General features: G+C 31.8%; 1 protein-coding gene and 1 long non-coding RNA gene across 12 annotated transcripts in view; one reads left to right on the forward strand and one right to left on the reverse strand.

Moving 5' to 3' along the window:
- The window catches only part of LOC124948807 (box A-binding factor-like), a 56,280-nt gene that overhangs the window by 38,237 nt on the left and 543 nt on the right, over nucleotides 1-17,500 (reverse strand). For 4 of the 8 annotated variants that reach the window (XM_047492998.1, XM_047493001.1, XM_047493006.1 and 1 more), the window contains exon 1: nucleotides 17,419-17,500. This exon is cut by the window's right edge. In XM_047492998.1, the coding sequence (XP_047348954.1) occupies nucleotides 17,419-17,485 (67 nt within the window). In that variant the 5' untranslated portion in view covers nucleotides 17,486-17,500. Of the gene's footprint in view, nucleotides 1-1,771; nucleotides 1,947-7,903; nucleotides 8,217-11,009; nucleotides 12,066-17,418 lie in introns of those variants that run through there. The other 4 variants (XM_047493002.1, XM_047493003.1, XM_047493004.1 and 1 more) reach the window with 4 other exon arrangements.
- The window catches only part of LOC124948809, a 12,630-nt gene continuing 5,158 nt past the window's right edge, over nucleotides 10,029-17,500 (forward strand). Inside the window, exons 1-3 of one of the 4 annotated variants that reach the window (XR_007100847.1) lie at nucleotides 10,052-10,619; nucleotides 12,678-16,487; nucleotides 17,160-17,500. The exon at nucleotides 17,160-17,500 is cut by the window's right edge and continues 1,319 nt beyond it. This is a non-coding gene — a long non-coding RNA (uncharacterized LOC124948809). Of the gene's footprint in view, nucleotides 10,620-12,677 lie in introns of all 4 variants that reach the window. The other 3 variants (XR_007100844.1, XR_007100846.1, XR_007100845.1) reach the window with 3 other exon arrangements.

Raw genomic sequence — 17,500 nt, forward strand, 5'->3', positions numbered from 1 at the left:
ATCTTACAAATTAATTAATTTCCCATACCAGACCATGGCTTATCACCAACGATTACGAGTTGCATCTCTGAAGTAGGCGTTTTCTTATGTGTCTCTGGCAAATCATCCGACTCCTCTAACGTCCCTTTTTCTCGTTTCCATTTCACTCCCCAATCCTCTGCCATTCCAACTATCCCCGTGGCGCATCGTTTGTGCGCGTGCCTTGGAAAAGCTTTGAAAAATGCCGACAACGATTCGCTCTTTTCACGTCTCTTATCTGCCGACTCTTCGTCGATGACTGTGACGAAAAGTTAACGGCTCCTTAGCTGCCTCTTAATAACAGCACTTTAATGAAGATATCCGTCATCATATTTAACACTGATTTTGCATTATCGTTCATTAATATCATCGTCCATTAAAAATTGCTCTTAAAATATGTCTCATTGAATCGATTCGATCAAAATCAATTTTTTTTTTTTTTTCAATTGCACAAATCAATTTTCTGTAAGTGAAAATATCCGTCCGATACGGAGGGAAAAGTAAATTTTTTTTTTTTCGGAAAATGTACATAAATAATGTTAAATGATTTTTTTCTCTGTCTTCCTCTTACTCTTTTCCTTTCTCTCTCTCTCTCTCTCTCTCTCTCTCTCTCTCTCTCTCTCTCTCTCTCTTTCTTCCTTTCAAAAGAGTTAATCGATCTTGATATACGATACACTGCTCCAATTCCTCCATTGGACCACACCAATTACAAGTTTCTCGATTTCGTGTCTTGACGTGAAGAATCACCGAACTCGATCTCACATAACTCGAAACGAGAGAGAGAGAGAGAGAGAGAGAGAGAGAGAGAGAGAGAGAGAAAGGGAGAATAAGAGTTTGATCTCTCATTCCTTAACAACCTCGAGGGTCCATCCATTTATCGATATTTTCTAAGTCGTGCGTAACTTCATTTCTACTCGTAGACGAAAAAAAAAAAGAAAAAAAAAAAAAGAAATGAAAGAAAAATAGAGAAGGAGAGTGGCTCAGTTATGGAACGAAAAAGTAGTAGAGCAGTAAATCAGTCGTCGGTGGGTCGTAGGTCGTGAACGGTACGTAAAACCAATAAATATTCACGTGTACAGTATAATGGGTATATTAAGTCGTAGAAGACTCTTAAGATTTCGAGGATTCAACGATTCGGCACAGCTGGACCGTTGAAACGCAACTCCTTATTAGTTATTTCCCCTACTTATTACAATATTTCATATAAATTTACGCTTTCTCTCTCTCTCTCTCTCTCTTTGACTAAATGTCACGAGAACTGTGTCCAAAGAGCCAAAAAACGGAAAAAGAAAAAGAACAAAAAAAAAAGGGTAATACCGAAATGATCTATGAGATTATTTTTTTTTTTTTTTTTTTTTTTTTTTTGATACTTTAGAATATTGATCATCGATCGAAGGAATAATGTTCATGAATATTATGAAAATCATTCTTTAGAGATATTCGTGTAAACGTGTTCTTCTTATAAAACAATAAAAAATGTATTATGGCGATTAAGTTGAATGAATCAGTTATTCTTATTCCATTATCACAATGATCTTGTAAGAAACATCATAATGGCACGTATATGTAACATAACGTGGATTTAAAATCATACGTTATTATGATACATCAGGGTTATCTAATTAAGGTTTTACTCATTGTCTCAGAAGAAAAAATATAAAAGGCTCGATATCTTATCTTATTCATTAGAAATAAAATTGTGCTACGTGTTGAAACTGAATTAAATGCGAACCGTCATTTTCTTAATAATCACCTAACGAAAAGAAAAATAAAACAGAAACCTCGAACTGTGCCGTAAACTCGTTTCACGAGCTTTCATTTAGAATAAACTTGACTTTTAAACTCATCGAGATGTCCTTGTTATTCCTGCGGCTTTTCGACGTTGGCCTCGTGTCAAATCGGCACCAAAAACCACCCGACACCCGTCACTGCAAACAAATAATATTCCCTTTAAACTCAGAAAACCAAGCAACAAGAGCGAGTCCTCTTTCTCTTCTTTTACTTTTGGCCGATCCTTCAAAGTACCTCTCTGCTTTCTTTTAAGCACAATTTCTCGTGTTTGTATGTACGAAAGGCTTAACACCTTTTCCAGAGAAGATGAAATCCTTTGAAAATCTCCTCGAAAAGCAAAGATCTTTCGAGATCTTTCGAGAGTACCGAACGTGTTACTTTCGATTTTTCTTTGAAACAACCGTACATGTAAGACCTATTTATATATATATATATATATATATATATATATATAAATATAGGGTAAGCCAAAAATCCTTAAGTTATTTTTAAAATAAATCGAGCAGAAGTTCCTAAATGATTGTAAAAATCAATTACTCTTTTATGAAACTCTTTTGCTCTTAGAGGAATTTTTTTTTTAGATTATAAAACTACAACCCTTACAACATTTTTACAATTTACAATATAAAATCGAAATATCTCGAAAAGACGTAATTGATTTTTATAATCGTCCAAGAACTTTTGACCCAATCTGTAAATATATATATATATATATGTTCATTCATGTATATAAAGTGTTTAATTTTTAATAATCTCTTAAATCCTAATTAAAATCGATAAATATTTGTATCAATAAAGAATAAACTTATGTCGAAAATAACAATGGAATATTTTTGAAGAATAAAAATAAAGAAGAAAGAAACGAAATGGAATAAAGAAAGACGTTACATAGAGGAAAAATGTTTGCAGTGTACAAGCAGGCGGGTAAGTTTACGTGCTAGCCTTGCTGGCAGCACGTCTGACGTCATATCCTGCGCGGGCGGACATCCGGTTTTGTTGCTGGACTCCTGGCCCAGGGCGATAACAAAATCTAATTTTTAAAAAAAAAAAAAAAGGAAAAAAAAAATAGAAAAAGGAGAGAAAAGAGAGAGAAAGAGAGAGAGAGAGAGAGAGAGAGAGAGAGAGAACTGAGAGAAACATGTTTGAATAAACAAAAATGAATTTTTTCTAACGAATAAACAATAAAAGTGCAATAATTGAGATGATAAATCAATAAATATATAAAAATAAATTTCTGTTCATTGTTTTAGAAATCAATCGATTTCGAAATCATTTGTATTCTTTTGAAAAGCCATAAGATCTTTTCTCGATTAATTTATAGTTATTTTTATTTGTTATAATAAATACGAGCACGTTTACACAAACGGAAATCATTTATCGTTCTCATTTTCAAGATTGGTATACATGGGATCTTGTCAAACGAGTCTCGTCTAGTATTCACGATGCGTTACTTCTTTGCAAGGTGGGGAAAAAAGAAATGAAAAAAGAAAGAGAGAGAGAAAGAGAGAAAGAGAGAGAAAGAGAGGGTGGACAAGCCATCGAAACCATAACAATTAGTCGTTCTGCTCATTATCATTATACGGTGTCGTTGTCCTCGAGACGGGCGAAACGAGTCTTCCGCAATCGAGAGACTTAGAGATAAAGTAAAACGCTTGGTGAAATTTACTGGCAGATAATTTTATTTGTCGCAAGTTCTCTCGCAATCGAATTAATAATAAACAAAACATAACGGTCTAAACGTGTGGGTAATAGAGAAAAAAAAAAGGAAAAAGAAAAAAAAAAAAAGAAAAAAAAAGAAATAAGAAAAAGAAAAAACGAAAGAAAAAACGGCTCGATAGATATACGTCACGATGATCAATTAAAATATCATTAGTGACTTTCGACAAAGCTAACTGACTTAGTCATTATTCGTTGTTTTTTATTTATTCCTTTTTCTCTTTCTTTTTCATATTCTTTTTCCTCTTTTCCCGGAAAAAGAGAAGAAACAAAGAACGATAGAGAGAGAGAGAGAGAAAGAGAGAGAAGGAGAGAGGGAGAGAGGGAGAGAGAAAAAATGAATAAATCGTAATACCCATGAAGACGTCATCGACGCTCTATATTTTTCCGTTAGTGCGGTTAATTTCATATAGACTCGTTCATTGTTTCTGACCACGAATTGTAAATCCTTCTAGGGAATACCGATGAGATTAATTGAAACAAAGCTACATATACACAAGCTAAAGAATTTCTTGGTGCCATGCAGTCTAGATTTCTCTTTCTCTCTCTCTCTCTCTCTCTCTCTCTCTCTCTCTCTCTCTCTCTCTCTCTCTCTCTCTCTCTTACTTATTCTCAGTGTATTCATATGTACGTCTGTATTCCTTGAAGAAGTATAAGAAGCCCAATATTCAAGAATTTAAGACGACCAACTTGCAAGCAAGTTAGCCAGCCATCCGGACCATCTAGCCATTGAACCACCACCATTCAGTCGTCGACCGCTCAAGAGGGCACAACGACAAATATTTGTCTCATTATTATTTTATGACGGTGCTTTCTTACGTCGGATTATGAATGGTATATTGCGGGTTGTGCTCTTCCTCCTCTCGTTCACCATCAAACGATTTGATCTTGGGGTCGGGTTTTTTTTTTTTTTTTTTTTTTTTTTTTTTTTAGTACAGAACAAAGAAAGGAAGAGAAATATTTTTTTTATGCATTCGACGAATAAATTATTACGTGAAACATATGAAATAATATCAACTCTGTATGTACCAAGGGGAAAAATAGAAATTTTACATGAGAGATGTCATTGTAGAGAGAACAAAAGAAAAAAAAAAAAAAAGAAAAAAGAAACAAAACGAATTCCAAAATTCCATGAAATATGAATAAAATCAATTGTAAGATCATTACGATCTTCACTTCGCTACACACAGATGGCTCTAGTTAATATTGACCGCGAAAGATACTTTCGATCTTTGATTTTTTTTTGGAGAATTTTATTGTATCGTTTTGTAAAAGAATGAAGAGTTTCTTTTTTAACAGATGTTTTTCTTTTCTTCTTTTCTCTTCTTCTTTTTTTTCTTTTTCTTTTTTTTCTTTTTTTTTTTTTTGTAAAGAATATAAAGTAAATTAAAATGTAAGAATTACGTCGGTATAAACAAAACAAAAAATTATGATTTCAATAAAGTGCAACGAGAATACGATCGTAACGAGAAAAGAATGAAGAAAAAAGGAACAAGAGAGGAAAGAGAAAAAAAAAAGACAATTTGATTTTTCTTCGAGTTCGATTTCAATACGATCGACTTTCTCCCTATTATTAATCGTTCCACCAAATCGATCACCTCGTTCTAACACGCGGAACAATTGCGACTAACGAACGTTTCCTTATGGAACCCATAAAATATCGCATGGCAGTTTGTTACTCCTGTCTCGATTTACCCTCAGTGATTCTCATCCTTATACAATCTTCTCCCTCTCTCTCTCTCTCTCTCTCTCTCTCTCTCTCTCTCTCTCTCTCTCTCTCGCCCTATCTCTCTTTGTCTTTCTCGCTCATTTCTAAACTGATAGAAACTAATTAAAATTACAAGTATCGTTTGATCTTAATTCATTAATAATTACCAAAGTTTCTAATAACACTAATCTTCATTATTATATTAAAAGGATAATATTTATCTTCGTTTCTCGATCGAATGAAAATGTTCTTAAATCTAAAGAAATTCAAAGGAAGTAAATAAATTATAACAGAAATTTCATAGCTCGTAAATTTGTTTAACGAGAACGTGCGCTCGTACAAGAGACATTTATGGTTGTATAGATATTATCATGAAATGGACCGTAACAATGATCAAGCTCAATATCCTTATGAGAAGGAATATGGTTTGCCAAAGGATGAGAAAAACATGCAGAACGATTTCTGATGTGTTTTGATAAGCCATACACGTCCGACACACGTAGATAACCATTCAAGTGTTGGGGGCGTTTTCCGGGGCGGCTTTGATTCCTCGGGGACACGATCCTCTCTTTCTCTCTTTCTCTCTCTCTCTCTCTCTCTCTCTCTCTCTTTCTTTCTCTCTCTCTTTCTTTCTCTTATATGAACATATACACATTCATTTATAACTTATAATAAAAAATAATTGAATTTAAATAATCTCTTTAAAAAAGACAAAAGAGAAGAAGAAAAAACAAATGATTACTAAAAAAAAAAAAAAAAAAAAAAAAAAAAAATAGAAAAAAATTATCTTTTAATTATAATCAATAGAAAATATTTGAAGAAATCATCGAGAAAGAAAAATATTGAACTAACTCGAGAGTAATAGAAATCACTTGAGCATTCCAACTTACAACCCTTTTCTAATCTCTTGGGATATATTCCCCAATGAACGTAGAAATATTTTCAACAACATCATCTTTTCCTAATCGTTCGCGTCTAATCGATCACGGCGCCATGCCTTCACCATGGCGTACGGCACTTCCTCGGAAAGTGACTCCTCCCACTAACTGTCCCTTATTTTTCGTAGGCGTGGCTCGGATTACATTTGTCTTTTATCCTTGACCACCAAACGATAATCAAAATATTCTTGAAAATTTTTATCGGCCAATTTCAAAATACAATAATTAAATAATATATACGTGTGAAATAAAACGAATCAATCCAATATTCTATATCTTTCGTCTAATCGAACAAGAATGAAACTGAAAAGAAAAAAAAAAGAAAAAAGAAAAAGAAAAAGAAAGGACATAAATCATAAATTATTAAAAATTGTAAATTTAATTGTAAATCGTGCATAGATCCATACATACATACATACATACGTACGTACGTACGTACATATATATATATATTTATATATATTCATGAACGTCAATGCTACAAACGCGTTAAAAGTGCTACGTTACTAAAGCCTAATCATCGTTAGAGTCTCATTAGCATGAACTACGAGCTTCACCGTTACTTTTCCTGTCTTCGTTAAACCAAGTGGGCCACCAACGACATGGTATTATTATAAACGATAAAACCCGCATAAAATAGAAGTGTATATAGGAGTCGCTTGGAAGGGCTGCCAACCGTATAAAATACGAAAGAGCAGGAGTGAGGAATGAGGAGTGAGGAGAGAGGAGAGAGAGAAAGAGAGAGACTACGCAGTCGTTTCCGTTCTACCTCCGCCTGGGAAAATAACCGCCTCTTTTTACCCTCTCTTATCACTGCCCACGAACTTATGACTACGACGAGCGGATGGACATATACATTGCCTGTTCAGCTGTCTATCCACCAACGAAGGAGAATAAGAAAGAAAGAAAGAGAAAGAGAGAGAAAGAGAGAGAGAGAGAGAGACAGAGAGGGAAAAAACGAAGAAAATGTTGGTATAGTTTGGAAAGAGCTTACACTGTCATCCCCATGTGTCAGACAATCTCCGTAAAAACTTGAATACACCAGGTGTTACTTCTGCAAGATTTTCTTTAAAAATCGACATCTTTTAAATGATAATGTCTGCGCGATTATTTGTAAAGTAAGAAAGAAAGAAAAAAAGAAAAAAGAAAAAAAAAAAGAAAAAAAAAAAAGAAAAAAAAAATAATGTATTAATGACATAATCTTGGTATAAATTTGTCATTGTATACAATTATAATCGCATTAATGATCATAATCATGATAATTATGAAGTCAATGAACCATGGGAATGATAAAGCGATATCGATTAGATAGATTATGATCTGGATTAGATTTTTCCAAAGAATTCGATTTGTCTATACCTATCTAATCGTTAACGTTAACCAATTGTCAATGATAGAAAGAAGAAAGGAGAAAGAGAGAGAGAGAGAGAGAGAGAGAGAGGAGGGAGAGAGAAAAAAGAAGACAAAATGAAGAATCAAAAAAAAAGGAAATGAAAAGGGAAAAGGAGAGGCGACTTGATAAAAAAAAAAAAAAAAAAAAAAAAAAAGAAGAAGAAGAAAAACGAGAAAGAGAGTAAGTCTGGTGCAAGGTGGAGGTGGTAACAATGCTGAAGTTTATCTCCACGTCCTTGACTAATCTCTTTGCTCGCAAGAAGATTACTCTATCGCAACGATTCGTGCTACGTTCATGATACACGCTTACTACTCACCCATACTACGCGTACGTACGCACCTGGTAATTGATGAAAGGACCATATCGATGATATCATAATGCAGACGACGATTCAAGCATTTCAATTATTACGACTTAATTCTTCTTCTCTTTGTCTCCTGGATTCAAATGATCTTCAAATCACATATATATATATATATATGATAATGCGAAACACTTGTTTTTTTTTTTCCATATAAGAAAAATAACAATAGAAATAATTTTGAAATTATAATTAATATAACTTTGCGATCGAGCTAATGATCATAATTATGATCACATCTATCATTATCATTTTTATCGATCGAAGATTTGTAACAAAAAGAAAAAAATAAAAAGATAAAAAGACTCGAAATAAGAAAAATACATTGATACTTATTTGAACGTTTTAAAAGACGTTTGATAGTCGTTATTAAAACCGACGTAGCTTGAAACTCCTCGAATTCCGCCCACGCACATATACACTTGTATATTATACATGTCTCTGTGTGTCCATGTATATGGGGACACAACGTTACTAGGGAACAGTAAACGCGATGCGATGCGTTTTACGTTGGATCGCACTGCGAAACGCTATCGCGGACCGACCACTGGGAGCGATACCTTATCTGAACTAGTTGTGTGCCAGCAGTGACTCTCAACTTATATTTCTACGCGTATACACACACACACATATATATATATATATATATATATAATCATAATAAATATAACTTTGTTGTTCTTATTAAAGTTACATATGTAAATATATAAAAGGATAAAATATATCTTTGATCCTTTAAGATTTAACGTTCGAAATTAAATAAAATTTACATTAAACAAATCGAGACAAAATTTTGCCTATTCGAAAATAATAAATATCTGAGGAAATAAGTAAATAAATAAATAAATATATGTATATATATATATATAAATAATTTTTTTTTCTTTTTCTATCACAATGAAAAAAAGAGATATAAAAAAAAAAGACGAAATAATTACAAAGCACTTTTCTCTTTTGAATTCTAACGCATCGTTCGCGTGAAATGCATTTCAATCGTAATCGAATACACGATCCGTATGTAAACACACGTTAAGAATCGGTATGGGGAGCCGCATCGGATGTCAGAACCCGAAGATTCTTATCTATATGATAAGACGCAGCATTCATGTGAGTTTCATTAGGCTTAACCATCGAATCCTTCCTTGAAAAGTGACGCCTTTTCGCATACATATTTACTTCGTGTATAGTACAATTAACAAATCTGTCTTTAATCATAAAATCGAATATAAAAAATAAATTAAGTCAATGTGATACTAAAAGGTAATTAATTTTTTATGATAGATAAATTACTTCAACGATGATATTTGTGATTTAACGATTTTTACAACTAAAAGATTGTTATAATTTAAATTACGGAATATCATAATAGAGCACTGGTAGAGCACTTCACGACTATTTTTTTCCGATATTAATCGTTATAAATCCTAGGAAGGGACAAATATTACTCGTGTAATTCGAAATGAGTTTTAGCGAAAGATACTTCCAACGAAAAAAATTTATAACCGGCACTCAACGAATATTATTCTGATCATTACAATTTGATGTTATAAAGGAATAAGACAACGAGATCGATTCATCGTACGCCCGAAGGGCAAATTAATTAACCGAGCTCTTCGTGGTGTGTATGAAACGAGAGTCGAAGGCTTACTGATCTACGTATATACGAGGTGTACCATAATATACATAATATAATATTAACTCCAATGTTAAATAGGTTAAAAGAAAACAAACAACACAGATTCGCACATACGTTTCTTCTATATAGATTCTATTAAGAGAAATTATATGAAGAAACTATTGAAATAATTATTTAAATTTATATCTTCTAATATATACAAAATCTTTAAGGATATTGTTAATATTATGAAAAAAAAGAAAATGAAATAATATAAAGTAAAAAATAATAAAATAAAAATTTAATAACTCCTAATTAGACTTGACAATACTGATTGAATGAAAAAAAAAAAGAAAAAAAAGAAAAAAAAAAAAAAAAAGAAAAATGATAATTTTAACGTGTAAAAAAAAATGTCAAATAAAATATAACAAGGTTAATGTAAATATATGTTTTTTTACATGCACGTGCTAAATCCATCCCTGAAGTTATGAGCACACATATTATTGTGGTACACCCTATATGTCGTGAGATAAGTCATATCGGTGTGTACCGGTCGATAGAAAGGCACATACCATTTCGCTTAACCGGCTACCAAGATAGAACAAGACGGTGCATGTGCCAGATATCGTGTCGACGGTATTGGTGCGCATTATCACTCGGTATTTCGTGAAATCAGTCGCCGCGAGAGCTGCCTCCGGCTCAGTACACCAACGGACCGCTCCATGAAGTACCTTTCTCCTTCTAACAGTCTCTTTCTCTCTGTGTCCTTTTTTTTTTCTCTCACCTACGCCATAAAAAAGAAAAAAAAGAGAGAAAGAGACCGTTCGGTTTGTAACCTCTCGAAATTGTTGACGTTTAAAACGGAGTAATAAATAAGATCGTGTGTGTAAAAGAAAAAAAGAAAAAAGAAAAAGAAAAAAGAAAAAAAATAAGAAAAAGAAAAACAAAAAGAAAAGAAAAAAGAGAAAAAGGAAAATAGAAAAAAGAAAAATCGGTGTTGATTTACAACTCTTTCTCGAGTGTTTTCTCTTCTACGATTGTCTGTGAGCGACGATAAATACGATAAGATTGTAAAAATTGTGCGTTAAGTTTTTTTTAATATTACATGCTATCATTTTAAATTTTATTTTTTAATTTTACATGACAAATTCTGTGTACATATATATTGTTGCACCACATAAATATCCATATGTATATATACATGTATGTATGTATGTATGTTTGTATGTATGTATGCATGTATGCATGTATGCATGTATGTATGTATGTATGTATGTATGTATGTATGCATGTATGTATGCATGTATGTATGTATGTATGTATGTATGTATGTATGTATGTATGTATGTACGTATGTATGTATGTATGTATGTATATATGTATGTATGTATATATGTATGTATGTATGTATGTATGTATGTATGTATGTATGTATATATATATGTATGTATGTATGTTCCTATACTTACGTTCAAATCCCTGGAAGTCAGGTTGGACGATGCTACGAATTGTTTACGAAATGCTTGAACGTTTCTTCGTTACGCGAACGAATGTGCGAGTCGTTAAGTAGGCTTGTTCGATAGCCTTGAACGAAAAAACACCACGTATTTCGTGACGTCGTTGATTCGCGCTTTTTTCTTTTCTTTCTTTTTTTATCACGTAACAATTCCTACCGATGAAGGAGAGATAGAACGAAAGAAAAAAAAAGAAAAAAGAAAACAAATAGCGAAATAAAATGAATTGAAATGATAGGAAAAATTAATTTATATTAAAGAAAAATATTTTCGAAAGTGTAATTTTGTTTATCATTATGTTCGGTTTACACGATTTATGGGATAATATCGAAGATTTTTGCGATGGGACACCCGGTACATAGGAAGTAAGCACACTCAGCCACGAACGTAGCAGCACTGCACCGATGCAGTATGTTCCAACGTGTTGTTTCTGTTTCTTTTTCTTTTTGTTTCTTTTTTTTTCCTTGTTTTTTCTTCTTTTTTCTTTTTTGTAGTTGCACCGACCGAGAGAGAACCGTTTCAGGAAACTCGAAAACAAACGACCACCGGCGCACTAACTTGAAATGACGTAATATAATGCACTAACTGCACATTCTCGAGAGAATCGTCGTACATATCGGCAAATTTACGTGAACAAGTGTCATTTGTTTTATAAAATAATTATACAAAATTAAATGCAACTCGATAATCGACACGAGTAAAAACGGTCGTTCTGCAACATCTTTTTTTCGTCTTTTTCCCTTTTTTTTTTTTTTTTTTTTAATTCTATTAATTTTTTAATGTCGCATCGAATCGCTTGTGTGAATTATTAATAAAAGCGACATAAGAAGTAAAAGTTCACAGTTTACTATACGGTACATTGTTGTTTCTCAAATGAGATAAATCAATGAATCGTGCTTATTCAATTTTCGAACTATGGAGAATTAGAATGATTAAAAAAATTTTTTTTGTCTGCATTAAATAATCTTAATATATCGTCGAAATAATTAATCCTATATAACCTCCTGCAATTTTAAAGTCACTTATATATATATATATATTTGAATTTGTAATTTGATTTCATATTAATATAAGTTACACTTATTTCAGTATAATTATATTAAAATAAGTAATACTATAACTTTATAGCATTATATAATTTTTTTTGTGTAAACAAAAAAAGAATTGGATTATAGAGAATTAATATTATATTATTTTGTCACAGAAGAAAAGATTAGTTTTTAAAAAATACATTCTATTTTCAATGAAAAATAGAAAATATTATTGCTAACGAATTAGAAGTAATGGTAAAGCGTAAAAAATCAATCGTTAGAGAATGTCAAAGATCGTAAAGCAAATCATACTGGTTAGATTTGCAAGTATTACGTACAATCTAGATTCGTCAGCCATCGTTAAAGCATAATTTTTATTTGGCTTACATAAGTCTATGGCTTATTGTACTTATATTTCAATGATGACGTATTTTTCTTATCTTTGAATTTGAATCTCTTCTATTTTACCTAAAGAGACGCCTTTTTTTTTTTTTTTTTTTTTTTTTTTTTTTTTTTTTCTTTTTTTCTTTTTTTTTTTTTTTTGAAGAAAAGTATGCTTGTAGGGAGGACCTAGCTATCTACCTTTCTTCAGTATTACAGAATCCTTCTTGGGATCCAGACGTATAACTCACAAGTCTGAGATAAAGAGAAAACGGGTGCTCTTTAAGAAAGTAAAAAAAGAAAGAAGGAAGGAAAGAAAGAAAGAAAGAAAGAGAGAAAGAGAGAAAGAAAAAGAGAAGAAAAAAAGAAAAAGAAGACGACGACAAGTTCGTGACGAGAAACACTTTGTAGAAGATGAATTCCAAGAAAATTTAAACTGGATATAAGGTACGAATGGAAAATCTTAAGAAAGGGAAAGTAAAGTGACGAGTTCTATCGATATAACGATGTTGACATCATCGCAAAAGTTAACATTATAAATTTCAAGGTTTTACAATTATAAAAGAGCGTCTATGATTGACATGGCCTTGAATTCAAACACGAAGATCATTGAAGTTTGTACATGTGCGTTGTCAATGAGAACGAATTATTTTAATCCATAAAAAAAAAAATTATACTTCTAACATGTTATACTACAAACATGTATTTATACTTCGTGACGTTATGGCGTGTGTTCTAAGGAAAGAAGAAAAAAAAAAAAAAGAAAAGAAAAGGAAGAAAAAGAGAGATTATTACGATCTAGTAAAAAGGTCGATTTAAAAATGATCTATCTTGGATCGGATTTAACGGAAGGCGGAGCGTATACGGTAGGAAGAGCTCAATTCTTCTTAACGAACCATTCGCCTTTCACCGTGTTGCCGCCATTTTCGAGTATCTCATGCTCTATCACATACAACTCGTTTAATACGAAGACAAAATATCCTTTAGATATTTAAATTTAGTAAATATTTTTTTTTCTCGAAAAAAAAAAATAAAATAAAATAAAATAAAATGAAACAACAAAATATTATGATTTCTTAATTCGATGCACATGAGCATTTTAATGTATATATTTTGCCGATGCAAGAAAAGCTGTTGTAAAAAAACAAAAAAAAACAAAATAAAAGAATAAATAAATAAAAAAGAATAAAAAGGAATACAAAAAAAAAATAAAAAAATAAAAAAATAAAAAAATAAAGAACATGCTGATAAGGCACGATTGGACTTGGATCCGGCGGTTACATACATATCTCTGAAAGGTTGCAATTAAACGTCACTATTGCTATATCATTCCCTTCCTGTCTCGAAATGTCGATCGTAAGAAATAATCGAGATAAAGAAATTCAAAGAGAAAGAGAATGAGAGATATAGATTAGAAAGAAAAAAAAACAAAAAAAAAAACAAAAAAAGAAAAAAAAACAAAAAGAAAAAAAACAAGAGCAATCACATATCTGCTTGCAGGCAAAGTTAAGATCTTTCTCTTAGAAATAAATATATTACATAATATCTATGCTACGCTGATAAAGACTCGAGTAGATTTAGTTTAACATAAAGACGATCGATATGATATTAATGTGATTGCAAAAAAAACCGCATAAAAAAAAAAGAAAATAAATAAATAAATGAAGTTAAAACATATTAAAGATTACATTGGAATTTTATCATTCTCGTTATCATACATATTCTCCATTCAAAAAATTCTAATCACGAACAGACGGTTTGTTCTTGTCTTGTCTTGTCTTGTCTTAGATAATTTTTTACAATGTGACATATATAAAAAGGACATCGTTAATAACTTAAGAAAATCCTCGAAAAGGAAATTTTTACGAATGTAATAAGACATATCAACGATAATAAAACGTTCAACGAATATGATTCATAATACGTCTAATGAGAGTCAAATCCGTCGCCATATTATTAGATTAGAACACTTTTGCGGTTAATCTTACTCTGCAAGGAAGATACCGCGAAAAAGATAGATAAAGGGTAACGACACTCAATGATATCTTTGGAAGCTGTATAATGATGTAAAGCGACAGAGATAATACGTCATCTGCATAGGCCAATTACGAGATCAATAATTACAAGATATATAAATCATTAACATTTATTCTTCTAACGTTTAGTTTTACGCGATATCTTGCAAATAACATTTCTGTTTCTTTAAGAGAGAGAAAAAAAAAAAAAGAAAAGAAAATGAGAAATATTTTCATCTAAATATCAGTCGGATGAATGCAACGACAATAATGAATGTCTACGAGAGAACAATGTTTAAATTACTTTTGACGGATGTGGTCTACGTTCGAGGAAATAACGGTTAGCCTTTTTGGAGAAAAAAAAAAGAAAGAAAAAAAAAAATATCCTTCAAAACTTACAATAGTAATATGCGCGAAGAGAAATACGATAAAGTAAACGAGCGAAAAACAATCGATGACAATAATATTAACAATGATTATGTCGATGTTTATCAAAAATTCATTTTATCAAAGAAATCCAAGGGAATTCTTTACGTGCCTTCTACCTTTCCCCATCCCTTCCCGTCATCATAATTTTCGCTTATGAATTTAAAAATTAATTCTCTATACTATGACGGGATATAAAAGAAACTTAGAACGAACGGATTCGTTAAATGAAAAGAAAGATTCAAAGAGATAGAAAGATGCCGATGAATTAATGTACATTTATTTACGTGAACTTTGACTCCTTTGCTTCAGCCTGACCTCAGAATAAAGTGCTCGACTGTTTGTGTGTGTATGTATGTGTATATATGTATATATATATATATATATATATGTGTGTGTGTGTGTGTGTAAGTACATCCGTTAAATCTAATACTTCTTTCTCTTTTTCATGGAGAAAATATAATACATGTTAAAAACGAAATATATTTTTTTTCTATTAAAGGGCGATGAGAAAACAGTTTTAAGATTATTGGAATTTCTTAATTGACAGGTGAAAGTGTGATGATACTTAAGTTGAAATATTTTTTGAAAACTTTCGTTAGATTTTGAAAACGATCATTGTGACAGTAATTAGAAAATTTAGACAAGATCTAAGAAGAATCTATTCCTTATTTTTCTACTTTTCTTTTCTGTATTTTTTTTTTTTTTTTTTTTTTTTTTTTTTTTATCTAAAAGTAAAATTTTTATTAATTTCTTGCTTTTATCGTCTAACGAAAACCATATATATATATATATACATAAAAAAATATTTCTCTCGGACGACCCGACATCGTGCACTCTCACCTCTTCTTTACGTAAGAATCATTATAAGATAGAACGTTCATACGAGAACATTTCTGACTGAGAAGGCGATAAAGGTTTCGAACTTCACCTAAATTCGGAAATTTTCGTCTAATAACTTGATCATTATTTTTGCTCTTGTATATTAGTCGAAAGGAAGGAATTTTACATCGTTTGCAAATATAACGATAATGTAACTGGCTAGATGAAATACATGAATTTCGAAAGAATTTCAAACGATTTCTTTAAAGAAAAGATATTTATTTTTGAGAGAGATTTTGAAAGGGGAATGAATGCTGGTAAACAGATTCGGGTCAAAGTACGAATTCGTGAGTCACATAATCGAGGAACTTGACGAACTTTATTGAACGTACTTCGTACTATTTGATCTCAGTCTATTTTCATAAAATATCTATTTTAAATAGGATGTAAAAAGGAGATAAGAAAATTGCCCTCTCGAGTTAAATGATCATCGCAAAAGTTTAACGTAATATTTTTAAAATTGACGAAGAAAATAATCAAAAAAAAAAAAAAAAGAAAAAAGAAAAAGCAAGAAAATAACAAAATTCAATGAGGAAGGAGATCACTTGCATTTTAACGTCAATCGTGACGAGCGATTGAGTGACTCAAGGGACAAGTGACGCAGCGAACAAGTGTTTAAATAGAAATAATGGCGACCCTGGACGATCGTTCAAACCGATAAAATTCAAACGTATTCCGAGACTACGACAGCGACGAAGGTAATCGAATAGACGAGCGAAATTTATTAGTTAAAAACTCAACCGTTCGTCTTCTTTTTTACATTTGTTCTTTTCTAAGAAAACTTTTTCAATAATTCTCAAATACTACTACATATTAAATATAGAACATTCTCGTATACGAGAAAAAATTTATGAAGATATGTTTCATAACTAGTTTCATATAAAACGAACTTGCTATAAGGGTCATCGCTATTTGAATTGTTTATTCGTATTAGCAGTAGCATTGATGTAAGATAAGGAGATGCGAACGATTTTAACATTTTTGCGATATCACGTGAATTCTTGATAACAAATAAGATAGATCGATGTTTTTGTCAAAGAATTAAAATTTTCATAATCCTTTCTGTGACCTTCGACGATTGATCGTGCGCTAGATATAATTTTTCCCTTATGATAATAAGGGCAAAATTTTGAATCGAATACGTGAGACACTTGATCGTTCAATAATTAGAAAAAAAATTGAATAAGTAATATCAAAGACGATAATACAGAAAGATCGATAATTCGACGATTAGCAAAAGGAAAAAGGATCACGGTGAATGAGAAACGACAAAATTAAATTCATGAACGGCAGTCGATCGTTTACACACGTCAATTGCTGTACCAGCGGCTTGTACATAACGACAACGATGGTTGCTTTATCGCACGCAGGGGCGACGTTATCACTCTGATACTCAACGTATATACATTCCCCGCGAGCAGCCCCCGGTCTCCAGTAACTCGCGGACCACCGGCCCAGTTCACGCAACACGCTTTCGGTAACACGATGACATCGACATCGATTCGCGGTATTGACTCCTCGTAAGATCTTCCAATCGAAATAGAAGCAATAAGGGCAAGAAGAAAGGCAAATGAAAATTAGAGAAGATTAACGATTACGTCAAAGGAATTAATCATTTAAATTACTTACCAAAATCACGATGTCGATACTTGGTCACTTCGGGTTCTCCACAGTCGTCACTTCTTCTTCTTTTCATTTTTCTCTTTGAAAG

Source organism: Vespa velutina, chromosome 4, assembly GCF_912470025.1.
Source record: "Vespa velutina chromosome 4, iVesVel2.1, whole genome shotgun sequence".
In the NCBI taxonomy this organism is placed as follows: Eukaryota; Metazoa; Arthropoda; class Insecta; order Hymenoptera; family Vespidae; genus Vespa; species Vespa velutina.